At 35.2% G+C, this 27,886-nt stretch overlaps 3 protein-coding genes across 4 annotated transcripts; 1 reads left to right on the top strand and 2 right to left on the bottom strand.

The window, feature by feature from the left end:
• Positions 1-673: 673 nt before the first annotated feature.
• Positions 674-15,523, bottom strand: LOC142979378 (dyslexia-associated protein KIAA0319). Of its 2 annotated transcripts, none has more exons than XM_076124245.1 (14): positions 15,119-15,523; positions 14,453-14,683; positions 12,956-13,470; positions 12,731-12,863; positions 12,053-12,282; positions 11,462-11,684; positions 10,884-11,041; positions 7,559-7,699; positions 6,382-6,622; positions 5,745-5,935; positions 4,785-5,075; positions 4,175-4,394; positions 3,691-3,858; positions 674-3,409 (listed from the first exon to the last, which is right to left on the bottom strand). In XM_076124245.1, the coding sequence occupies exons 1-14, from the start codon at positions 15,279-15,281 to the stop codon at positions 3,243-3,245; spliced, it is 3,072 nt and encodes a 1,023-aa protein (XP_075980360.1). In that variant the 5' UTR covers positions 15,282-15,523; the 3' UTR covers positions 674-3,242. The 2 variants fall into 2 exon arrangements, with proteins under 2 accessions (XP_075980360.1, XP_075980361.1); XM_076124246.1 differs by having other exon boundaries at positions 12,743-12,863.
• A 1,161-nt stretch (positions 15,524-16,684) lies between these two features.
• LOC142979510 (uncharacterized) lies at positions 16,685-20,520 on the top strand. Its single transcript, XM_076124450.1, has 7 exons — positions 16,685-16,832; positions 16,904-16,974; positions 17,320-17,503; positions 17,874-18,073; positions 18,354-18,479; positions 19,323-19,349; positions 20,225-20,520. Exons 1-7 carry the CDS (start codon positions 16,796-16,798, stop codon positions 20,477-20,479), a joined length of 900 nt encoding a protein of 299 aa, XP_075980565.1. The 5' UTR covers positions 16,685-16,795; the 3' UTR covers positions 20,480-20,520.
• On the bottom strand, positions 20,516-27,822 carry LOC142979509 (cytochrome P450 4V2-like). Its single transcript, XM_076124449.1, has 11 exons — positions 27,696-27,822; positions 27,223-27,385; positions 26,728-26,817; positions 26,171-26,281; positions 25,395-25,580; positions 24,326-24,522; positions 23,332-23,386; positions 21,961-22,150; positions 21,458-21,609; positions 20,955-21,143; positions 20,516-20,752 (listed from the first exon to the last, which is right to left on the bottom strand). The coding sequence occupies exons 2-11, from the start codon at positions 27,377-27,379 to the stop codon at positions 20,601-20,603; spliced, it is 1,479 nt and encodes a 492-aa protein (XP_075980564.1). The 5' UTR covers positions 27,380-27,385; positions 27,696-27,822; the 3' UTR covers positions 20,516-20,600.
• Positions 27,823-27,886: the final 64 nt, after the last annotated feature.

Here is a 27,886-nt window from a genome sequence, read left to right as displayed (position 1 = left end):
TTGTTTATTGACTTCTTGTCCAAACAGTGTTGTTTGTACAATAACAGGTCGGACATAAATACTCATGGCTCGTGGGCGCGGTGTGCTTGTTTTGGATGTTTACATGGCCGCAATAAAAACGTACATTTCTTGCGTTCATAAGTCCTTTGACAAAACTTTATTTATTTTAAGTCACATACGGCGGGAGATAACTATTGTTTTGGTGATATGATTGGTCGGTAGTATAATCGACTGCGGTGCGAGAGGTCTCGGGTTCGAATCCTGGGTCGGGCCAAAAAGTCTTTTCTGAGATTTTCTTTTCAGAATTTCTTAGAGATTGCCCGGAGTTAGGAAGTTTGGTCGAAGACCTCAGTCCCTTGGAGAGCACGTAAAGCCGTCGGTCCTGCGCCTGACCTCTCACTGGTCGTGTCGGTTATCCGTCCCACCAAACTATGAGAGTGATGGAATAGAGAGTGTACCTGTGTATTGTCCACACACTTGGACACTATAAACAAAGCCCTGCACAGATGGCCAGTTTCAATGAAACTGACCGCCGTAGCCGTGTATCGGCTAGGAGGACATTATTATTTGGTGAAAAATATTAGGAATTTGTTGTTTGATTTAAGCTACTTTAATTATATTATCATGCCGGTTTAAGGAAAATGATATCGACGATAATAATCACACAAACATATCAAAGCATAAATGCGATTTTATTTACGTCAAACTTAAGTACACTCAAATTATAAAATACTCATCAAAATCACAGTAAAAATATAATACACAAACAATACGCAATAGTGCTAAATCTATAACATTATCACTTATCACGACTAGATTATTTAATTATGCCTATGATTAAATTAAAACTGGACACGTTTTAACGTTTTAGCCTGAACAGCGCAATTCATTATAATATAATTTGATTAACAATATAATATTACTTAAGGCAAACAGGAATATGTAAATAATAGATTATATTTCAATACTACACATCGTTTTCACCGGGTAAATTATTATATTTTAACTTAGATTAATACATCGTATATGATAAAATAACTATGCAGAGATTAAGCTGAAGTAGTCTGGTTTTCATGAGATTTAATACTTAGCTGTTAAAATAAACTGTTTTACTTCTACCACTAGACATTCTTTTTACATAACTTCCATTGATACATGACTACTTTATAGATTTACAAAAATGATTAGACACTATCTATATATTTATAATCATTATGTATAATAATTTAGACATTTCATTTTTAATTACAAAAAAATATAATGGGACTTATGACACGTGTCAGCATTTATTCGCATCCTATGAACTTAAATTATAAAAAATAACGTTACTTAAACGCATGACGAATTACACCTAATTAACATTTTGCGTTGGGAATGTTACAAAGATTACCTATTATTTTTACACGCCATAGAACTGACCTAGGTATCAAATTAATTGCTAACTCTTCACACGCAATTGGATGCAAAATCCATTTGTGTTTCGCACAAATGTTTTTTTGCTCGTTGAGGACAATAAGGTAGAAATACAATATAAGCATCATGTTGAATTTTTGCTTTTTATAAGATGTCTGTCCTGTTTATGGGGAGACCCTTGCAGTGGGGCAGTAATGGGTTAAAAAAAGAAGAGAGTCCAAAAAAAAAATATAAATGATTATTTAGCGATTTAAATGGACACTGTCATAAGTCCCAAAGACATTGAAACGATCTATCTACTTCAATTTAATCATTTTGTGCTTGGAATGTGCATTAAGCAGTCTCTCAACAATCCCAAATTGCGGGATATTCTCCAACAAATCGATAACGAACGTTATCCCTATTTACGTAAACTTTATATGTAGAAAACCTAATTCTAATCTAATCTACAATCTACACTGTATACATATATTCATAGCCATGTATTTGTAAAACGAATAGAGAATAGGAATCACTACTGACTATTATGATATTTGTTGTTTCCGATGAGGAATCTGTATTAACTATATTATTTATTGTAGCACAGGCACATGTTGCAGGTGTTAGCGATGTTGCTATCGTACAACAATTAATAATAATATACTTATTATACCAACAATGACCAACATTCTTTTAACATCGATTACGTCGTCCTGGAGTAAAAACCTCGTGATATCGGTATATTCCCAGTTGTCCTCTCTACGCTGTCACCCCTGGGTGACAACTGGGAATTTTCTCCCTACTTTTATTCCAAGCTGTCACCCCGGGAAACAGTGTAAGAGGGCACAAGTGGGAATATATCGTGATATCTACATTATATCTAGCAGTATATTTACACTGTCAGGTGTTAAAAATATAGATGTAAATTTCACTATTTTTGTTGGAAGTTTTGATTATGTTTAAGATCATTGAATTACGACTATTCGTGCAGATAAAGACTTAATGCTACGAAGACATACGAGAGCTTCGAAGAATGTTATGAACCTTAATATCTATTTGAAATGGCTGGCTACTACGTAGGATTAATAACATAATAGAACAAGTAATTACTTCAAATTCTACGCGGTTTCAACTGCAGGAGGACGTATTTAAATCAGCTACTTTACTCTTATCCTAGACATGTACGATTTTACTTGTTACTCTAGCATCTTTTACTAGCCTTAACCGACAACGAACTCAAAATAGCGAGTGTGATTACAATTTTAAGTCGGTTGTCTCAATTACTTAATTATTTATACACGACTGTTGAATGGCAACGTGTTTCTTATGGAATAATATTTTGTTACATTTTCTTTTAATAGTGCGACATAACGCGTATCCTGCGGTCCACTATCCGTCATACTAGTCGAGCCCACACCACTGTCGAGTTTTCAGCTACGATAAGTCTGTATACCAACCATTGTCAAAATTTGTTAGCAATCCTGAACTTGAATATCTTTTTTCAATGTAAAAACATGAATTCGTAGTTCATTTCAATATATTTTGAATACTTGTAACGATAGCTGCTTGTCTATAGTGGTGATTAGTAAGGGCATAATATAATTTTTTACAAATAAGAAAGTTCCCGATCGGTAGACACACTTTTCTCCGAGATATCAAGTGAAAAGTGTATAATATAGAAGTGGACCATGTCTTATTTTAGAATATTCTCATTATGACACTTTAATTTCGAAGCTATAGGATTTTTTAACAATGGTCAGTATAGTCACAAGAATATATTATTGACTAAAGAGCTTATATTTACCGAGAGCCGACTGTATCCTCAGCCAGCTGAGGCGGAACGCAATGAGCTACGTCTTCACTTTACGGGACGTCTTGTAATGGCCGTTCTTCTTCCAGCCGTTGCCCTGCGACGCTTCGCCGTTCATCGCTCGGCTCGCGAACGTTGTAGTCTTGCTTTTAGTTTCGAATAGTACGTCCGAGTCTGTTTCTGTCTCTGATACGTCCTTGCTTGTGACTGTAAAGAAAGAATTACAAGGTTTACCATGGCAGTCAATTAGATAAACTTAAATATTAAATTAATTGGTAATTATTATTTTTGGGGCGAATGTACGTTCATGCATGATACGGGAGATTCTAGTATTTAATGGTTTCAGTGGTAGTGTATTGGAAATAAAATATTAAATCAGTGATTTAGTTAGTTGAGTATAGAGTATTGTGTGTATATCATTATGAATTATAGATTGTTTATGAATAAGATCAGACGCTTAATTAAATGTGTGTATAGGCTATACTTACAAGGCTTCTCCTCATGTTCAGCGAGCGGCAGTAGCCTGTACTTAGGCCTGGCTCTAGGTTTGCGCGGAGCACACGCACGTCGTAGCGCGCGGGCACACGCGAAACAACATGCACCCAGAGCGCACAGAGCTGCTACACCCCCAAGACTTGCGTATACCACTGACCAATCTATACATAATAATGTTAGAATTATTTCTTTATTTTTACGCTTACTATAATAATAGTCATTCGTAGCTGGGTGGGTATCATGTAAGACAGTAAAATCTGTTTTATTACTGGATTTAATTCAAGTTAAATTAATGATGAAGCAGCGTTACGCTGTAGACCGTGTTATGAAGGTTTGTAGTTCTTTATACGGATTTGAGTAACTATAAGGATTTTTAGTTTTTTTATACCGGTTCTCTCCATTTTCAGAGAACTAACAGGTAGGAAGTTGCTTAGTTTTCCGAGGCGGATATCAAGTGATAAAATAAAATGTGTGTACCGCAGTCGGGCATGGCGTCGGGGTCGAGCTGCGCCAGCAGGCTCTGCATCCAGAAGGCGTCGCAGCGGCACGTGCGCGTGGCGTGGTCGCAGCGCCCGCGCCCCGAGCACGCGCTCAGGCAGCGCCGCGACCGCAGCCGCGCGCCGCCGCCCCACGCGCCCCACGCGCCCGACGCGCCGCGCGCTAGGGATAGTGCGCGGACTCCTTCCACTGCTTTGTTCTGTTGATTATGAAAGCATGTTTACTTCATTTAAATACTTTAGGATCATTGGTTATACAGCAAATGATCTTATACTCTAACTTCTTTCAAACGTGACTGAAATTTATAAGACATTAATTAAATAATAGGAGTTATCTGAATCGTTAATTCAAAAATCAACTCATGCTTAGACGAGCTTATGACGCTGTCATAGGTGCCGTAAATGATCGATATTATACACATTAAGATTGATTAACTCACGCTGTTCATATTTTTTTCTGCAATTAAATATATGACACCGGATAATAAATTACAAATAAAAAAATACTAATAAATAAATTCAGCCGTAATGAGGGAGAGGTTAGGCCTTAAGTTAAGAATAATAAATTATTAAAAAATATTGCTATTTACCTGCTCCGACAAAAAGAAAATCAGCTGCGTATTCCCCGAATCAACCTGTCCCCTAACCTCCGTCACATTGACTCTTATATCGTCTTTGAGTAACAAAGTCATCTTTTGTACTAACGAGTCGAGCTGGCCCTGAGTGAACGTCGCTACGGGAATGTTCAGTGTTAGCTCCATGAGGTTCATTTCTAACGGGTCGGGTTTTACTTGCACACTGACCGTGTCGCGATCTGATTCTCCTTGGTCATCTGTGACTGTTAATTCGAATACGTATCGACCTGGCTCTATGTTTGTTAGCTGAAAATTGAAGACATGTTATCGATAAGTAATTTACGAGCCGTACGAATAGTTCAGTAACGAAAAATCATCAAATGAAGATGTTTATGTTGTTATTTACAAGGTTTAGGTAACTAGCCCCCGGTTTCTGAGGTACATTTAGTGCTAGTTTATCTATTCAATAGCGTCAAAACCCATACAAAAATAAACGCAATTGAATAGATAAACTACCGCTAAATGTACTCAGAAACCGGGGGTTAGTTATCTAAGTCGAAAGAGTCCTATTTCTTTCTAAAAGACAAAACTTGTAGTTCCCAGTGTTCTCTATGATATGAAGCACGAGAATGTTTGAAAACTTGGAGGCTACGACTTGACAGTACGAGATCTGTGTGTTCTCAGTCGGACTGCTTTTGTACTCTAAAAACCCGGTTTTAACACGAGATAAAATTAATTATGGAATTTCGACAATTGGAAAAGCATCTACTTTTTCATATTTCGCTGTCAGGCGCTTGCAGCAATGCAAGTGCCACAGCATTACGCTGAGCAATCACCATGAGCAGCTGCTAAGCGGATCTTTCTCTTTGATTTTGTTCCTTCTTTTAATTTTATGATGTTTATGCATGTTGTGCAAAAATAAAAATATTTTTCTTTCCTTATTTCTATATAATTTTCATAATCGTTAAGACTCACCATGAGTACTGGCGTAGAATCTGAGTTAAGTATGACAGAGCCGGCGGCGAGGCCTGACCCCGACCTGGTCCACTTCCACGTGACGATGCGGAAGTCATCCGAAGACTTGGAGCCGTTCAATATCAACACTGATAGAGGTAGGTTCAGTACTTGGTCGCCGCCTGCGTCCGCTTTTGGCGGGCTGTTTTTGTCTGAAAACATTAATGATTTTTTACAATTAAATATTTAAAAGCATGACTTCTTCCTATAGGGATGATTTTTTAAAGTTTTTTTTAAAATATGCAGCTGGTGATGGGCAAATTACGACTTTTCTCCATTCAGCAGATATCCCCAACGCAAGTAGGCTTTGCTCAATCTAGGGCTCGATCATTTAGGGTTATCGAAAGGTACATTTTATTTAGCAGTATGTACATATATTAAAACTATTGACTAGTGATTCAAACAAAAAAAAACGATGATAATAAAGTAAGAATAATAAGAAATAATACATTTTGTCCACTAAATAAATACACAACACAGAGATCAATGACAACACCCAAAAAATGCACAAACCAATTCAAACCATTCCAAATTAATAATGAAAAATAAAAAAAGAACCTTAACTTAATGATTTTACAAGAAGAATATATACACTTACTTTGAGTAACCGTGATGGTGACATTATCTGAAGCCGAGTTCCCATTATCATCGAGTACAGTCAAGGAGAAAACGTACTGTCCTTTCGTAAGTGCAGTGGCATTCGCGATCGATTCATTAAAGTTGATAATATTAGAGTTAGTGGGACCGGAGAGACAACGCCAAGTGTACGCGACTATCCTATGATCGTCGTGCGAGGCCGAGCCGTTAAGGATGATCCACGTTTGAGGCAGTGATATGAACTGGAAACATTTTATTATAACCTTTCGGTATTGTGATAGATAAGGTTAGGGCACAATATCGATGTTACAAGAATAGTCAGGCCATTACAAACGTGTGAACTACGTCATAATCAATTTCATACGAATGTTACAATGTGTATAAGTGAGTCCAAGAGTCCGATAAAATGACAGTTAATTCGTACGTTTGTAATGGCCCGAGTATAGAAAATATCATGGGTGTAACCAGATTTTTGCCTTTATCAAATTGTCTTTGATGTACAGACCCTCTATAAAGAAAACTGTTATAAATCTTCCGTACATAAAGGTCGAAACGATATGAACAAGAAAAATAAGATTAAAAGGTCATCGTACGGATAACTTCGTTACACCCGTCATATTTTTGTGAAAGTTCATTATGAATTAATATTTATTCTTTGGTTTAGACATGCACTGAAATACCGATTCCATAGAACACCATTTATATTTATTAACCCAAAAACCATTAACATGCGTAGTTAAAGTAACGTTATAAATAATTTGCAATCTTTGACTCGGTTAGTATAAATTCTACATGCATTTTACCCCATATTTACACTTTAACTATATTAAATGAAATATACATTATTTTGGTCATATAAAAGCAGGAGTATTAACGACCATGTTCTGAGTACTGAAGCATAATACCAATTCTATTTAGGGAATTTTCTTATTCTACGATAAGAGATTAACCACATCTCCTAGTTATTATATTCACTAACTACACCTTAAATTCCACCCAATAGTTTACCTATTTTAACTACGTCAGTAATTTAAAAAAGTAATTTATTACATACACAATACCATATAAATTTCCCTTACTTATACCTGCCAACACGAATTAAACTTAATTTAATTCTAAAGATATTTGAGAGTTTCCTCATACAGTTTGCTATAGCATTTACGTAGACTTTTGCTTACCTCATCTGACCCGGCGTCGGCTACCGGTGGCGTATTGGTCGGTGGTTTAACGAACACATGGACGTCTGCTGTGGAAGACTGGCCGGATGAGTCCGTCACTTTTAACACAAATGTGTAAACTCCCTCCGATAGATTTGATAACTGAAATTATAATGATATAGGGATTAGTATTTTAAAATACTACTGCTTCTGAAGCCAGCTTCTGAAGCAGTTTTCTAACCTAATTAAGATCAGTTTTCTAATCTAATTAGGAAAACATGATTCATCTTGAAATTTCGTTCACTACGCACGTTTACAAGTACGTACTGTATACCATTACTCATTATAAGTATTAGGTCGTGGAAAAGTCTTTTCGTTATTTGGGTACCTCACGAGCTCACTGAAAGAAATCTAATAAACCATGTACTCATTTGTGATTTTTGAAGCCAAAGAGATTTTATTACAAGTTCATACATACTATAATGCGGAAAGACTTTTTCCCCGGCCTAATATTATAACAACTTTGAGTTTTTTTTATGGAAAGTCGTTACTAATCGTTAGTCATTAAAGTACGGCTTAAGACATATTTTTATTAAATCTTTCATTTTAACTTTTAACCGTTCGGCGATGTACGAGTCTAACGTAATTTCCAAAGAGAATATAATCACTACGTTTTATATTTACGGTCATTTCGAAAAGATTCATTATCTCATTATTATAATAAGGACAACACCTTCCTAAATCTCCGGTCAATTAATCCGTAACAATGTTCAGCAATAATCCCGTTGAAACTTTAAATTAACACGCTTTAATACATAATTGTTATTGTTTTATTCACGCAATCGGCTCGCATAGCGATAACAGATTGTTTCCTATAAAATCCGGTCGCGGAAAAAAACTATGGCAGTGATACAGCTACGTGTAATAGGCAGCAACAGTTACTAAATGTTGACGATTATTAATTAGCAAGCATTTTATTACGAATAGTGCCTCTTTAGTTTTTTTGGTCAGCTGATCTGGATATACCTATACTTGTAAAATTATTATTACGATCTGTTTTTGAGCCATCTTTGATGCAAAGTTTGTGTGGATTTTAGTTATTTTTTACGCCAAGACTACTAAAAGGATTTCGATGCAACTTTACAGTAGTATAGCTAAGATATCAGAATAACGCGTAAGCAATTTCTTCGAAAAATAACTCCATTTGCTTTGCTCAAATCATACGCGAGCGCAGCCGCCCGGTTAGTTTGGTTTTACAGACTCTAAAAAGGATATTTTGACCTCAAAAACAACTCATGTCGCAAACACTCAAACAATTATTTTTATAATTGTTTCAGAGATTAGCCCTAGAAACAAACATCTTCGACAGATCTTGAATTTAAGGGTTTAACGAACGTAAAATCAGGACATGCAACAAAAATCTAACCAGTATAAACGATAACGTTAATAATGGAAGGAAATATAACAACACCATGCGCCACATTGATAAGCACAGATAACAAAGGGATATGATTATAAAACCTCGTTATTCCACCAAGTGTTATCGCCGGAATTCATATGATGCAAGTTTACAAGGTTATTTTTAATTGAAGAACGCATTGATAGTTAACTGAATATTTTGAATCGATTTTGGATTCGAAGTAACTGTTTAATAACCGTGTCATAATATGTACCTGATTGTACCTATCTAAAAACGAACTAGGGTTGTTCTTTGACCGTAGTTTAATTTTTAACAAATTTCAACTAATTGAGTGGAAATTCCAAGATAAGTTGACAAATGTCTATGGATCAGACAATTTTTTTCTAATGCAGGGGCCGAAACAAGTTCCGAGGTCGAAAATACTGATTTTACTGACCAAAATTCAAAAATACTGACCAAATACAGACCATTTCTAAACCGTTTTTCAGGTGAATGGTGTGAAATAACAAAAAATACAGTCGAATTGAGAAGTCAAAATCCTTTTTTTAAGACTGTTAAAAAGCTTATTTTCGGTTATTGGTCTCCACCATCCCCGTAGTCAACCAGCATCGCCTTTTTAGTGTGTTAAAAAGCTTTGTTAATAAAGTTTTCAATCAGGTCTTACGAATTTTCAATCAGGTCTTACGCGTTTTCAATCAGGTCTTACGAATTTTCTATCAGGTCTTACGAGTTTTCAATCAGGTTTTACGAATTTTCAATCAGATCTTACGAGTTTTCAATCAGGTCTTACGAGTTTTCAATCAGGTCTTACGAATTTTCAATCAGGTCTTACGAGTTTTCAATCAGCTCTTACGAGTTTTCAATCAGGTCTTAAGAATTTTCAATCAGGTCTTACGAATTTTCAATCAGGTCTTACGAAATTTCAATCAGGTCTTACGTAGTTTCGCAAAAGTGCGCAACGGCGCTAAAGAATTTTCACTTCAAAAATATTGATTTCAAAAAAATAGTAAATTTTAATTTGCTGTTCTATTGAAGTCATGTGATGCTTCAATACATGTATATGTTACTGTAAAAGCCCGAACTGTGGTAAATCCTAAGATTTTCCAGTATAACCTAAGATTTACCAACTCGCAATGGTAAAAGTCCGAACAATGATTTTATTTCGAACTTTTACCTCTATTCACTTGATGATGTCGAGATGTCGCCGGAGCCCCGCTTCGCGGGGTGCTTTCCTACATTGCATTGCATTCCTGCTGGGTGGTTTAAAAAAAAAATAACGACAAAGGCTAAGGTGGGAGCGAGCGAAGCGAAGCTCCCACCTCAGCCTTCTAACCTAACTTACCCATGTCGCTTTGCCCAAAACTCCTTCTTTATAACTATGTAACGGTATATAATTATACCGTTACATAGTTATGAAGAAGGAGTTTTGTATATACTGTATATGTTACAGTTTTTAAACTCCGGCTTGTTCGGACTTTTATCATTGAGAGTTGGTAAATCTTAGGTTTTACCTTAAAATCTAAGGATTTACCACTGTTCGGGCTTTTACAATAACATATACATATATTACGCAGATCATCAACATAATATCGAGCATCCAAAGCAGCCCTCTGATATGATTACTGGGCAAATCGAGAATGTAAGATTGGCCAACAGCAAAGGAAAACCAAAAAAAAACGTGTGTGAGTTTGGAAAAATACTGACCGATTTTCTAAAATACTGACTTTTACTGACCAGGTTCAAAAATACTGACTTTTACTGACTTTACTGACCTGTTTCGGCCCCTGCTAATGGTATTTAAATTTATCGCTTTAGTATCAGGAGGAACTTAGAATATAGTTTTTATTTATTTGCTGTTACCTTATCTATCGGCTATGTTATCCGATACTTATCCATACCTATGTCTTGAGAGCACTTATATCTCACCTGTAAGTAAGGAGAGTGTGTGTTCTGCATATCAACTGCTTTGTTCTCGTCCTCGGCCGATTTCGTCCATTCCCATGACGTAATCTCGTGATCGTCCGTGGACAGGCTCCCGTTTAAAGTCAAGTTATTGTTCGGTAGGTATATTATTACGTCTTGACCTGGAATACATAGAATAATACTTTTATTTAGGATGGATACTCGTAGTTTGGAGAACAAGGACTTAGTTTTCTTTGAACTATAAATTATAGAGTTCAGGTTTCATCAATAAATAATGTAATGCTGCTTGGAGTACCAACGCTAAGTAGAGGTCTTGGGATTGATGTAATTTTAAACAATCGTTTCTGAGATTTGCTTTCACAAATTAACAGCCCGGAGTCTGGAATTTGGGGTCATTGACCTCAACCAAAACGACGAAGAGCACGTGTTAGTCGCTGACAAAATGAATGAGTATCAAATGATAGCGGAATATTTTTTGCACACCACACGCCTTCTAGTTTTGGTACAGGGTCAAAAAAATTAGGTACTAAACTCGGCCGGCCCCTAAAATTACAAACCAATTATACAATTAATACACGTACCTGCATTAGCTTCGGGTGGATAATCAGTATGATTCAACACAGTGATGTTAGCCGTGGTCGAGTTCTTCACATGATCTGAGTCTTCCACAGTCAGTTTGAAGGTATAGTTCCCTGGTTGCTTGAGGTCGTTCAGTACTAAGGTTGGACCGTCTAGTAAAGGCGGCTGGTAGCCGATAGGGCCCAGCGTTAGGTCCCAGTGCCATGATATTATCGCGTCGTCGTCCTGTTGATTAGAAACGATTTATGTCATAATTTTGTGTAGTTTCGGATGTATGGTTTATCAGATGCTACAGGGTGTTGTGTTCTAGAATATTTTATGTTTCATATGAGATCTTAAACGTCTCTTAAATGTAATCGGACAATGGCACAAAGAAAGAAGAAATTTTGGGGATTTCTGACAAGTAATAATACCGATGCTTTCGTTTAAATATTATGACGATATGAGCATGATATGCAGGACTAAATAAAAAATGAAGAATGTCATAAGATTAAAATGGCACAAAACTAACTCAAAAAATAGGATTTGATACGACAAGAACAACAAAAATATAAGAATTGAATACGATTGAGATAATAGAAAATAATCTTTACCTTACTAGCACTGCCATCAAGAACGGCTACAGTATTAGGCAACTTCACTGTCTGCGTTTGAGGAGTGATCACCACTTGCGGGGGCGTGTTGATACGTTGTGGCGGCAACACGGTCACGTTGGCATACCCCTCGCCGTACGAGTTCGTCCCGTTCACTGTCACTTTGAAACGATACTGACCCTCCGTCAAATCAGTCAATGTCACCTTAGCTCCATTCTGATTCATGTTACCTTGAGAGAGATTATGGAAATTATTATAAGTTATTGTAATTTTATGAAAAACATATTAAGTATACATTATTTGTTGTTGTGTAAATGTACAATGACGAATAGAAAAGACATGAATAGCAATTAAGCAGTTTCAGGGGTAGCAAAAATCTTATTGATGTCAAAGCAAATGCTTTGCTTAAAGTGAACTTTGAGCAACTTTGTTTTTTTGCTACTTGCGTCTTGCTATATTAGCTATAATTATATTTCTAGACGTTGGAAAATCTGCCTTATTGTAAAGAAATCATCAAATAATAGAGGATCTATGACGTATCAGCTTTTCTTTGCGTGAATGAGGTCTTAGATATATAGGAATATCTAATTAAAAAGTTAAATTACTCTACTTTTAGGTACTAATTTATCTATATCAACAAACTACCTTAAAATTATAAAACTCACAAGACCAATGTACCGTTTATGTTACCTGTAAAACCGCCTTTCGGCTGGTCAACTAATGTCCAAACATAATTATAATGACTCATCGTGGCTTTCTCGTCAGGAATGGTGTACGCTGCCAAGGTTACTTCGTTCTCCGGCAGTTGTACCTTCACAAATAAAACCATTTACTGTCATATTGTTCCGAAGGCTAAACAGTAAACAGATATATGTACATAAAATAAAATGACATAATAACTACCTGTTTAGACAATATGGAGACTGTTAACGTTTGTACAGACTTTTGCGATGAAGTTTCAGTTTTCAAAGAATCTCCTTTGATATCAGAATCATCCATCTTCTTTATAGCATCCACTGGTATCGTAGGGCCTTTAGAAAACGGTCTAATTGTTTGTACGCAAGATCCTTGAGAGTTTTCCTCAGTGCCGGGAACACATTTGCAGATGCCGTTGCGCGTTTTGAGGCCCAGAGGTATACAGTCAGCATTCATAGGACAGTCATCAGCCCCAACTTCGCAAGGTATTTTTTCTAGGAAGCTTGATGCATCCATTATCATGTCATTGTCGGTGTAAGGCCTGTCATCATCGTCCACTGATAAGTTGTTGATGAATCGGTTGAGGAAGGTGGATTCGTCATCATCATTGAGGATATCATTGCGTCGGCTTGTGTAGGGAGAGTACATAGATTCCTCTTCTGGTGAGAAGTTGTTATTCACTTGTCTGTAACTGGACTGGTCTAGGATGTCTGACCAGTTCTCTGTAACAATATAAGTGGATTGAAAAGTGTGATACAGTTCAAAGTTTGATGTTACTAAGATTTATAAAAGAAATGGAAGGGAACCAACTTGGGAACATAGTTTTGAAAACCTGTTTGACATAGCAAAATAAGTTCAACAAACAGTGCTTCAAAGTTTATACTATAATAATATAGGTCTAATTGTAAAGAACAACATAATTAAGCCATAAATGGGCTTTGTCTCATTTGTTTGTTAACTAAAGAAAACCATTAACTATAAAAAAATAAGAGATAATTTAGTCTAGATGGAAATATTATTCATCAGAAGTTGAGAACATTCTTTGTTCTTTAGTTACAAGTAATCCATACATAAAATGCCTTTACATTTCATACAATAGCATTACAGTTAACTATTATCTTTTATTTAGCTGATTACTCAAATACATACAATAAAAGCATTAAACTAAAAATAAAACAACACAACCTCCATTGAATATCATACAGCAGGCTTATCAAGGCACATTTAACAAGGAACAATATATCCTGTTATCAGCTGTTACAGAAACCCTTCTATTTAATAAATAGGGTAAAACATATTGTTAGCTAATTGTAATTAAACTTTTATACCTTATCTTATAGGTCATTGATTTTATTGTTATCAACATTTCAAATCAAGGAAGTACAGTTTGCTGTAGTTAAATAATTTTAACAAAATATGTAGGCATTATTAAAAATAGTTAAAAATGATTATTGTTGTTAAATGGATAAGCAACATAATTATAGTTAGTTGTAATTCTATATTTTACTTTGCTCTTCTAATAAAAAACTGTTTTTGAGAAGGGTTAGCTTGAATCAGTATGTTATAGTCTAAACATTATTCAAAACCACAGAAGTCTAAAACTTTAATTTATAAACATAAAAAGTTAGATCAAGTACAACACAGGCTAACATAATTGGTAGTGTTATGAAAATAACAGAAGTCAAATGAAAATGTCAGACTTACCATTGGGCAGGACTGGTTTAACCAAGATCATAGAAACATGTGAATCCCATTTCCGGCCTCCAGTCCTCAGTAGTGGCAAGCACAGCTCGTCACTAACACACTCTACATGGAAACACCTAGCATCATAGATGAACACAATGTTGCATGTCTCAGTCATGCAGCATTCCATCACACATTGCCTCAATCCTTTCAAGCCAGTCTTTTCTGTATAGTTGCCAGCTGTTAAGTTACCTAAAAAAAAGTTATACAAACATGAAGGTTTGATTACAAAAGATATAAATAAAAATATATAAAAAAAAGTTAAAATTAGTGTATCATCTAGGCAATAAAAGGTTTTAAAATAATCTAGATTTTCTTTATTACCTCTAAGATAATAAAAGTAGTATGATGCAAAGTTTACAGATGTTTTTTAACATAAAAGGCAGTGTGAACAAATAATCAAGGCTCAGGTCTTTGTCGTATATCTAGATTGAACTGCATTATTTAATTAGTTGCAATCTAAACTGAATATGTATATTTAAAACACAAAGTAGTAAATGAATAACAATGTATTTTGTTGTTCTTTCTCTTGCAATTATTTAAAGCTATTGATTACACACTTTTAATATTTATTTTCTATCATAAGAAATGACGAAAATATTTAAAATGATTACGTTTAAAACTTACCAACTGGCATGTAGTTTAAAAAATTCTTTGGATATAACTTGGGGCATTTATTATTCTCATATTTATCGGTCCATGGTTTGTTATATAGCCCTAAACCTAATCTTATATTTAACGTAAACACTAAGATAAATAAATTAAGACATATGGTATTAATACTGTTCATTGTGGGTCCAGAATACAGTATTCGTCGCACTTTAATTCACTTCGTCGACAAAAACTGTCCGCTAATAGTTATCTGAATTACAGGAACTTAAACGTTCGAGATATACATTAACGGCGTGGGAGTAAAGATAGTGGATTTATAACAATGTTTTTTATTAATTTTGATAGACTAAAACGTATACATAGTCTAAATAATCGAAATCCCTTAACTTGATGACAGGATTGACTTTGACAATTCACCCATTGAAAGAGTGCAATGCAGTACACAGTAACAATGACAGATTTAATATCATTTTATCTCTTTTTTACCAGTGCAAATCAATATTTGTGTCTCTTTTTTACCCCTCAGTCGCACGAACGACTCATGCACATTATTGAAGTATTCAGTTTTGAACCGCAAACGTAGGCTGTCATTTTGGCATAACTTGACATATCACTTTTTAAAAGTAATGATGTAGGTACCAAAGGCGCTGTATTATATTGTATTTTAGTCGACTAATATACCATTTTTTAAAATTAGATCTATTATCAACGTAGGTACAACCGCAACGATCTATCTTATTTTATAATAACTATTTAAGATATTCTTTTTACTACTTTACTACAGTTTCCGTTGATTACTATGAGTTTAATTTCCAGATCCACAAAAATATTATTCTTTTTCTGTCAGTGTCTCGGTGATGTGGAAGATATTGTCACATGTATCATTCGATCATGAGGTCTCGGGTTTGATTCCTGAGTTGGGTAAAGTTCTATTGGTTTTTTCTCGTTTATATGGGATTAACTTTTTCCAATAATAATTGTAGTCTGGAGTGCCTATGTACGTCGTCGACAATGTAAGTCTGTTGTAGAATAGTTAGGTAGACACTAGACAGACAAAATATCGCAGTCGGGCTAAGTTTGTGTTTCGATCAATATAGTTAACTAGCTAACCCGCACAACTTCGCTTGCGTCACATAAGAGAGAATGGGTCATATTTTCCCTGTTTTTGTAACATTTTTAACTGTTACTCTGCTCCCGTAGGTCGTAACGTGATGTTATAGTTTATAGCCTATAGCCTTCCTCGATAAATAGGCTATCCAACAGTAAAATAATTTTTCAATTTGCACCACTAGTTCCTGAGATTAGCGCGTTCAAACAAACAAATAAACAAACTCTTCAGCTTTATAATAATAGTATAGATCTAATTAAAACAGAATATGATGTATCTACGTTTTCTGCAATTTTTTGATCATGCGTATATTGCGTATATAGGACTACGAAACCGGACCCCAATAATTGCCAATTTCCTTGTAAGCATTGTTTTATAATAACGGATTTTTCGTCTCGGGTAGGTAATAAAATTTAATTATAATTGTTGCGCTCGAATAATTTTGTTATGATTATACAAACAAGCATGTTACATAAACCGAGCAACGGTTTTAATTGGCAAAATCGTTCACAAGAAAAATATGAATCAAACAAAGAACACAAAATTTATATTTTTTCACAGACTCTAATTTATATCGATAAAAAATGGGCGCTGGACAGATAGGAGGCATTGCTACATTACGTAAATATTTTTGTCAATTATTACATTCTTAAAAAAACGTTGTTGATTGTATTCTCATTTCTCATTTTTAGTCGATATAGATTTCCACAATGCTGCTGGTTTCCTCGGTGAGCCGCCTGATGTTTCACAGGCACAACATGTTGTAAGTTCTCCACTTATCAATTCGATTGTTATAATAGTTCAGATCGATCGATAGTATAGCTCTACGTAGAGCTTTCCTCAATTCCTCCTAGACTCCTCATATTAGTAAAGGTTCAAAGTTAAAGTTAAATAATGATCATGATACGGATTTTTTACTAAGATATCCTATATGAAAAATTATAACTGAAAATGGTAGTCAACCTTTACCTGATTAAGATGTTACATATTTCATTAGGGCTCTACAGATACACGTACTAGAGAATAATGAATGCGAAAGTTTATAGTGGTTTCTGGTGCCATCTATCAACAGCTTGCAGCCTTAACATCTAATTATTTATTGGTGCAGGTGATGTACATGTCCCATGCGATGATGTTTTGTCTTGGAGCACTAATAGAAGCACATGTGGTCCTAACACCAGCTAGTTGTGTGTACGGGGAACGATACAAATTCGACGTGATCGGCGGCACACACAGGTTTCTAGAAAACACCGGTATTGCACGGCGAGTGCACCATTTTTGTATTCATAAAGGTAATAACTTGAGCTAATATTTGTAACTCCTTCACCTTGGTTGAGAACATTTATGCAATCGTCAGAAATAACGTTTGTTTTACTGTGTTTACTGTATTGTACGTAGTTTACAATGGGATCTACGTCAAGGGCTAAAGGGCAAGGATGTCCTTAACTTCAAGTTACTTTAATATGTCTGTCATATTCTGTAATCGATTGCCGTCATACTGTACTAATATAGTGACACTGACCAAATGTGTGTTCTGCACTCATCAGGTCACACTATTATAAATCTCTTGAAAACTCAGTTGGCTGGTCTACCAAAACAATGAAACCTCCGCGCTATATTCATTCTGTTTTAGTAAAACTTTGTCTTTGAAAAATCATTCAGGTTTTAATAGTTCGGCTAAATGGTGCGACTGTTCGCCCGACAACTTGGGTCTGCTTGTTTTGAGCAAACAATTTTCTTTCTCCGTAAGAGAGTATGGAACAGACTTTGTTATCAACCGGGTACGTTACGGCGTAACTGCTGCAAATGGCATTTATGAAGATTCAAGTTGTCGGTATTTTGGATGGGGCAGTAGACGAAACGTGAGTATTTAGGTTTTTAAATTGAAAATTTATTTAAAATGGCCAAAAGGCACCAGAATTACTTGACGAGACTTACACTTTTCCTCAAATACGAACATAGCAACGTCATCAAAAAAAATACCTAGTCTGGTCTACGGAATGTAAGACTTGTGAGATTTATGTAGGTATACTGAGTCGGTTATTAATTTAGATTGACATGGCTTTCATATAAAAAGGTAAGCAAAGATTAGTTTACTAATACAAAACTAATACAACTTTATAAATACGTATATCTTTGCAGGGGTATTTGATACCGTTGTTAATCAACATTAAGGGTGTGAAAGCGGTAATATTACCTCCGGAAAAGTGCCTGAAGATGTTCAACTGGAACGACCGATTTCTCTGCATTCAACAGCATCAGTGCAGGGTAGGTATTGTATGAAGTTAAAATAAAGACTGATTAATCTATATAAATAAAAATGAATCATCGATATGACGTATGTACGCGCAAAACTTTTTAAACAACACAAGTAAATTGGATAATTCTGTTTGTATACCTAATGTTTGTAACTGTCGAGAGAACGTTTGTATGGGATCAAAGTTCCCGCAAGAATGCAGTCAACGGGTGAAAATTGAACTTTATCCCGATGTAGTCGGGCCAGTCCTCCAGTACTGATATAAAATGGGTGCCGTGAGTCGACCGCAGTGAGTCGGCCTGCAGAGTGATCTGGAAGAGTTTTTTGGATGTATTTCCAGAAACAATCAGTGAAACAATCTAGATATCCAGAATAGAGCCTTTGCGCATCACTGGGACTAAAACTAAAACAGTCTGGTTAAATCGCTTTGACCTTGGTAATTATGTAATCGTCGAATAAGAATTTATGACGATTATATGACTTCTGATAGCAAATTAATGGAGAACATAATCATGTTAATTTTTTGTTTGTACCTATTGTGTATCAGAAAATGTATATAAAATATAAAAACGAAATATCTAATGCTCTCAATCGCTACTAAGGTATTGATTGATCGACCGAGCAGGCCTAAGAATTCATGAAAGGCATGAATGAGATCATACAAAGTTGTACCTACTAATTCATGTAAAACATACAGAATATAAAAATTCTGTCGCGGGTTTAATTATAGATTTTAATTTATGCACACTGACACGTGTCCTCCGTGGTTGTATGCCTACTTGCCCTTTAATGAATGAATTTCATTTACCTCAATTTTCTGTTTGTCTAATATTAGTATTTAAATATTGTTCTAGTCGGAAAAACACGGAGCATTGTGTCCAGTAAGTACATATAAGTTTAATGTGGCTTTACCTTCGTTTCTTGTTTTATCTGTTGAGTAAATAGCTTATTGTTGAGTGGTCTAGTACACGTGTGTGTTGAGTGTATTGACATCTCAACACAGTGTGTCTGTGTGCCCTTAGATACTTACTACATTGTAGGATTATGTACAGTCAGCTTCAAAAATAGATTATACGGCCACACTTTAAAAGTACTTTTTGTACGAAAACAAAAATGAATTACTGCTATAGCAGTAAGTCGCAGTTATTGTCATCTGGAGTTTATAAACAATACTATTTTTATTATTTTCATTGATCAAAACCTATGTTGATACTTAAAATCTCTCCACTTTCCTATAAGTGTAGGCAAAGACTAAGGATCGTCACTTGTTCGATCACTGCGATCCCTACTAATTTCTCCCATTGATAAAAATGCCTCGAGAATGTGGCCGTGTGTACATATTTTCCTTTCTAACTGTACCTATTTGCTTATTTACGTATTACTTAGCATTTCATAGACCGTTGCATTCATTGATTTGTAAATAAATGAACTAGGTACTCAGTGTTGCGCGCAATACTCAATGTGTGTTCAGTGGGTTTGAAGTTCAAGAGATTCCTATTCCTACCTATGACACTCCCATTTTCAAGTTTTCCTCAAAACCTGAACTTACAACCAAAAGATCTCTTTCACCAAATTGAAGCTCGGGCTATTCAGTATAACTTTAATTGTAATCTCTCTAGTTAAATTAAAATCTTTAGTATTATATTTTACTTTTCTTTTGTTAAATCATCAGTAGAAATGAACTTTCTTCTCCTTGCTATTTATTTCCCTACTCAAACAGCCGCATGAATAGTGCGTAAAATATACTGTTTTACAGGATGACATGGGCTCTGTCGTCGTATGTTCCGGATTTGCTCGAGGCATTATGACTTCTCGCTTGGTGGACCGTCCCTGTGGCGTTGGCTTCCTAGACCTCTCCAAGTACCAGAAGTTTATAATGTGTGGGGTCGATGACGCCCGTGACGTAGTTGACCACGAGACGCCCCTGGCCTACGACTTCACTACTAGAAAACCTCCAAACACACCCAGTCTTATTACTATAGCAGAAAACGACACAGGAGAGATAATTTGAATATAGATGTTGTAAAATAAAAGCCTCACGTTATTTACAAAAATAGTTTATTAACTAAATGTGTCAAATGCATATTACAAAATATAAAACTTATACCTAGAGATAACAACTACTTTTAAAGCTATGATCTCTTAGAGATTTTCACTTGATGTCCTTTAATTGGGAACAAAAGCATTTCAATTTTGAGCGGGCCGACGTCATCTGCGTCCAATTTGTATGATCGTACTACGCTGGATATTATACTTTTTATTATGAGCATGCCGAAGTTGCGTCCTGAAATAAAGATGCAGCAATAAGATAAAAATCAAACCGATGCCAAAAGTTAAATACAGGCCAGTTGGTGTAATTTTCCTCCTTTATTCACATACAGGTCTTGTTATATATATAAAAGGAAAAAGCACTACGTTTTTGATAATAGGTTGCGGTTTCGCATTCATTAAAATTCTGGGAATGGGTAATAAATTATTTTTCTCACCGATACAATTTCTGGAGCCGTAGCTGAAAGGTAGGAAGGCAGCAGGGTGTCTGTTGATGGACCGTTCAGGTAGGAATCGGTCGGGATCGAAGTCATCAGGATTGGGTCCCCACGCTGACTTTAAGCGATGGACCGCAAATGCACCAATAACTGCGCCGGTACCCGCTGGCACTGTCACTCCGCAAGTTGCTATGAAGGCAACGTTTATTTAGTTTATAAGTGGAAAGATTATACTGAGAATGTTACAATTACATAATTATACAAAATATCAAAATATTGTCCCCAAATATGTGAGTACTGAGAGACAAAAACACAGTGTTATAAGAATCCATTTAAATTTATAGGCCAGTCGCACGCTCTTTTTTCTATTCACAAGTTATTATTCGCTAACGCAACAGCTATTGGGGTATGCAAAGGCATGTGTACAATATATTTTTTTATCTTAGAAAGTATGTAATTATAATAAAAAATATGAAGACTGGTAAATTTCTAGTATAACTTACGTAAATAGATATCCTTATCAATATTTCTAGCAATGATCGGTACTACAGTGTAGAGGCGCATGCTTTCTTTAATCACTCTCTCCAAATAGTGCATCTTCTGTAAATCTTCCTTGTTAGCTCCTTGAGTTGAGGTACCGAAGATGGATTGCTGCCTGATAGAAAACATAAATATTAAGTATCCTAGAGAAATAGTTTACCTACATGAATTATCTTTAGTAGTTAGTGTACTTATTTTAAATTCTTGAAGTTTTTTTGTTTTTGAAGAAAATTTGTAGAAAATCTATAACGGTATTCTTTTTAAAAATTATGAAAGAAAATCGTATGTTCTTGTTGCTACTTTGCTTCGAATCAAGCACATCCATAAGTGAAATGTGCGTTTGTTAGCCCTTATTTCACGTGAAAGTAGCTAAATCGATTAAGATAAAAAAGTAAATATGCCACTGATTTCATGGGTGAAGCCGACGTTAGGAATGAAAACCCAAAATTGTATGAACACTACTTACTCCTGATAGACTTTTTCCTGAGCGTCCTTGTGTATGCCGAGTAATACGATGGTGTAGGCGATGACTAGAGCCGTGGTGTCGTTGCCGGCGATCGTGATAGAGTCGATATGTTCCCGGAGCTGTTCGTCCGTGAACTCTATCTCTCTACCAAACAATAGGTCAAGGACGGCGCGTAGTTTACCTTCTGGAACTGTAGTTGATGTGAAACGTTAAGTTTAACCCGAAGACAATAATGGAAAAAATAAATAGCAATATAACAGGATGTTATAGATATCCGTATCCGTATCCGAAATGATCAGATATCCGAAATAAAATGATATCGGACACCATGACTGATATAAAATCTCGGATATTTACAGTCAGAGATTTTTTTTTAATTTTTCTAAGTATTTCTTCAGAATTTAATATAATCCTGAACAAAATTATATGAATCGAACAGATGATCCGAAATCATTTCATATTCTTGAAGTATTTTATATATTTTATATATTATATCCGGATTCATAAATCCAGATCCGAATTTTCTTTTCTATAACATCCGTATTAAACACGCAAGTAATAAGTAAGTTGTAGGTACTGTTTTATAACAACCACTGTACTGGCGATATAAATATTTACTCGACACATTATACGTAAATGTAAACTGATTTGACTAATATAAACATTGTCCAAACATTTAGTGATGTTTTTTTAATCCGTGGTTTTTTTAATTCACGCGTTGATGTCTAATATACTATAGTTGTTGCTGTTACCTATAATCTTAGTAGGTACTTACTATTTATTATTGCTATTTATGTTAAATGATATTCTTTCTATTCCTTTATATGAAGTATAAGACGCTTAACTAGTTGCCATGATTATTATGTTTACAGTATGTAATAATGACGTTATTATTAGCATGCTAAGAATAAGAGCAAATATTTGCAGTCCTCATTATGCAGAGGGTGTTAGGTTAAGATATGATGAACAATATTATTTCTCCATAGCCTTGAATACTATTTCAAAACAAAAATGACGATTCACATGTTGACACGAACTTTGCAACATTAATCAAATTTGACTATGCAAAGCTTTGTCATTTGTTTACACAAAAGTAGGCAAAAGATCTTCCTTCCCTCATTATTTGGAACAAATTTCAAAAAAATTGAACTAATGTTTGCTAAGCCTTTGTTTAGCGATTCATTTACTTAATTGACTCTAGTTTTAAAGAATAAGAATAACAATACAAATACAAATAACCTTGGAGTTTTCTAACGATTCTTAAATGCTTTTTTTGCAAATTGGATTAGTTTAACTGTTTTAAACTCAATTTCCATACATTATTTTGAGTGTTAATTAATTCTAGTAATAGGAACTTAGTTTTTTACGTACCTTGTGATCCATTAGATATATTTTTCTGGTATTCTAATCGTCTCTTTTGAACAACCTGCAAAAAATCATTACATAAACGCTTTATCAAACTTAAAAGTTAGTAACAGGTTCTGTTTATTGTTTTTTTACGGATTTACCAGAAATAACCGGTAAAGGGACATAATTACCATAAATAATAAAAGCCTAATTTATAAAAAAGTATGTAATCATCCACGTGCCATCAATTCCCATGACTTTTGCCATGGGATGTTGACCTTGCCTTATGTCATAATAATATGTAATACCAATTTTTTTTTTTAATATGATCTTCATCGCCAATTTGGCAAAGGTTTGGCCGTAGCAATAAATTTTAATAACGGTACTTATGGCATTCTTTATTTTTTTAGCTATTTTTCTTACTAGCGTAGGTACTGGCCGGTCTTCGTCCGGATATAGAAAATTTTATCCCGATTCCATTCCCGTGGCTTTTTTCGATCTTATCGATCCCATACAAATCTTGTTCCGACAGTTAAAACATATTTTTTTTTTTTTAATACTAAACTAATTAGCTGTCCAAAAGTTATGCGCGTACATACATTTCGGTGATTAATTTTTCTTAATATAGATTTATTAGGCTGTTAGGATCTGCATCAGCTTTAAATACCAGAAAGTAGAGTGGTATAGTGTGCGTCGGATTATAGAAAATGTACTCTCTAAAGCACTTTACCCAACTCGGGAATTGGATTCTGATAACTTAAGCTTTCGCGTTGCAAATGGAAATTAACGCGAACACACAATTTCTCTTGGATTCCTTGACGTTTCGGCGTAGGTTACGTTGGCCGTGGTCGCAGGACAGCTGACTGAGTAAATAATAATTGGACTCTGTCTCTATGACGTGACAATGCATATACTTACACTTGAAATTCTCACAGCGGCAGTTTCTTTTTTGGATTCTTCAATATTTGACGTAGATATAAGTAAATATGTTTATGTAAATAGGTTTACAGTTGCTTACCTCATCAGTGAATTTGTGCGTCATGTGGATGTTGTCTTCTTGTTCTTTGGCGTATCGTGTGAGGTTGAAGATGCAGTCTGGTTGCAGCCATACTTTGAACAATCGCATGTTGAGGATGGTCATGACAGTGTGACGAGCGCGCAAGTATGGTGTGTCTGGACAGTGCTGGACGTCCATGCGCTCACCCATCGCCGTTTCTGGTAGAGAAAATTAATTTTATAGCATTAGCAGTCCTGCGATTTTGAACAGTCGGTACTAACGGGTATCGAAAGTATTACATTTAAGATGTACTGCAGAAATAGTTCCTACGGCGCCTCCTAGAGGCACTGAATAGATTTTGACACATCTCGATAGGTAGCCGGTTGTCTGAAATAACCACATTTAGACGGTTACATATATAGTTGGTTCTATACAGTCGGATGCGAGCCTATTGCCTAAGTGCAGTACCTGCCTGAACTCCGGCCTGCTAATTAAGATCGCAGGAATTGGAAAACCTAAAATAGCTTGACGGACCCGGGAATCGACCCAAACACATTCAACTACATACAGCTACATTTCGGAGTTAGTCGTAATAAATGAAAATAAATAACCTTATGAAATATGCATTATGTTATATCATAAATTAATTAGCAAAAAAAACTCGTTCTGAATTAGAATATCTATTCAATCGTGCCCTTAACCTGTTATAAATTGATATTGTAGGTTTAATGGCTTTCTGCGACCTTGATCAGAGCATAATAATATATGGGCAATAATTGGCATGATGGGCAGCTTATCGTGATTTGATCACGTTTTTTTTTACTGTCGTTCAATACTATATTATACGATACGATATGATACGATCGATACTATTTTATAGTTCTAAACCGGAAGTAAACAGACCTGCCAGGAGAAGATAGACACATAGTGCGTGAGTTTTGTACATTATATGGTCAGTGGACATGTGAAATATGGTTATAGATGTAGTTAAATAAGTTTGTGGAGATTGCAGAAAAGATTGATAATATTAAGCGAAGAATCTGGAGTAATTTTTGTACATGCGTATGTAGAAATAATTTGTTTCACTTACCAAATACAATATCCAGCGTACAAGCGGTAACATACTTCAGAATATCGAACTCTTCTTTACCGTCCTGTTCATCCAACCGTTTCACAAGAACATTCGCTTGTTCAGCTATAACACCCAAGTACTCCTCAACAACTTTGTTATGGAACACCGGCAATAACACTTTTCTATGAGATTTCCATAAATTCACTGTAAAATGAAGTATGCAGTCGTAAATAATAACGTTACATTGTTCTGTATCGATTTATCGCAAGCGGCGTAATTTACTGCTTTTGTGACTGTGAATTATGTATGTAATTACATAAGGACTAATCATTGACCACAACTGTAACTGATTGAATGCCCTTTATACTAATTTGAACATATTTAATTATTTGAAAGAATACTGTTAACCCGCGCATTGCGAGACTCCTGAAAACCTTAAAACGCAATTGCACCTTAAATAAACAAACGCAAAAACATTGAAACATCAAAAAATACTTAATATAACAACTATAATATAAACAGTATCTGATTGTGTAAGATAATCAATTTCAATCGCGTTTAAGACCCGTTGTCCTAAACGCGAAATTATACATAATGATATTAAATCTAGGATACTGGTTCTGTATTGTTGGTATTGTTTTAAAATAGCCCACGCTTTTACTATTTACAAATTACATAATCATATTACTTTGTTTGCTAATTATCATAAGCATTATTACTATGTAAAAACGTGATAGGTACTCAGAATTCCGGACTTGTAATTAAGTTGAAAGGCGGACAACACAAATATTTACCTGGGGCCACGAAAAGGCCATGACCGAGCCAAGGGCGAAGGAATCGGTACACGACATCTTTGTCAAGACAGTTTTCTAACACCACCTGGGCGTCTGCTGCGTCTCCAATAGCTAAAAATAAGTACAAACATGTCACAAATTAAAGTATGTCTGAACTCCGGTTTCTGAGATACATTTATTAGCGTTTTTTATATGAGTTGAAACGTAATTGAATAGATAAACTACCGTTAAATGTACCTCAGAAAACGGGAATGAGCAATTTACAACGTAAGGTCCGTCACTGACTCTTTGCTGTACTCTTCTTCTCTCTGCAAATGGGATCAGGTTCACAGGTAATGTATGTGTGAACACTACAATATAACGTGAGCAATGTGTATTTTATCCAGGAGTAACAGATGCAGAATAGTAAAATTTCGCACTACGTTCTACGGCGCGAAATCAAAAGTAGTAAAAAAGTAGCGTATCAGCTCAGCTTTCTCAGTCTCGACGAAAAAAAAAACGATTTCTTTCTTTTTAAAGCTGTACGACGGAATTATCTACATATACCAAGTACTTACCCACGTAAAGTTTAGGGCCAAGCCAAAGCTTTGCTGAGTTTTTGTGTTCAAACGCCAAGTTGGCTAATTTCCACAGATTTTTGTAAATTTCTGTAACAAAATGTTTAGGAGTAATTAACGTTTTTAAACTATCGCGATTTGTATATAAAATACCACAATACAAAAACGGGTTTCATATGTAATGAAAATTTAAAGGTAACGAAAATCGAATACCAAAAAAGTTACCTACGTAACAGAACCTTAAAATTTTCAAAGCATTTAAAACCTGTTTTTGGAATCAATTAGTAAATAGTCATGGTAGATTATCAGGTTTTTAAATCAAATTTTGAATTATTAAGTTATGTTATAGCTAGGTACCTATCTCGTTAAGTGGGACTTATCGGAAGAGAAGATGTTCAATCAATATTTATAGTTTTTCTACCAAACAGGTCCCAGTTTTATGAAATTAAAAACAACAATTTAAGGTCATAATCGTAAAAGAAGAAATATACATACGTTCAGTATTTCCTAGGAAAAGTGCACCGTTTCCTATGAGCGGCAGTGAGGGCAGCGAGGGTAGACTGGCCGTCATCTTGTCAATGCGCTGCGCATGCGCCGACCAGTACATCCAGTAAGCACATATCACTAACAACACTACTATCAGGATAATCATTGTGCCCTACAAACAATAAAATTCAAATTAGTATCTAAGTTTTCAAATAGTTTTAATTACTGGATTGAATTAATAAATACACGATTAAAAATCTGAAAAGTGACGATTGGATTTCTGTTCCAAGATTTAGTCAATTTAGAAATTCTATGACAATGATTTCTTGAAATCATGGTACATTTTCGGAGAAATAATTCACTGAAAAGACGAAACTAATAAGAGACACTGTTTGAATAATGCTTTCTAAATTCTACTTCTCTAAAACCACTAAAAGTTTCTATACATATTTTGATCCAATCAATTGAAATTAAATACTTACAGTTCTAGAGAATTAACTTTAAAGTCAACTGTATGTTTCGCGACTGGTTTAGCCGTCCCTATGAGAGCGATACCGCGTTATCAAATGATGTGAATTCGATGGTGTAGTACGGGTATCCTCGCTCACGATCGCAATTTAACTTAAGCTTAACGTATCACGATATTTGTCTCATCAACTGTGAATGAATTATT

The sequence above is a fragment of the Anticarsia gemmatalis genome, chromosome 16, assembly GCF_050436995.1.
Source record: "Anticarsia gemmatalis isolate Benzon Research Colony breed Stoneville strain chromosome 16, ilAntGemm2 primary, whole genome shotgun sequence".
In the NCBI taxonomy this organism is placed as follows: Eukaryota; Metazoa; Arthropoda; class Insecta; order Lepidoptera; family Erebidae; genus Anticarsia; species Anticarsia gemmatalis.
The sequence above is the reverse complement of the archived record's forward strand: the minus strand, read 5'-3'. Positions and strand labels throughout refer to the sequence as shown.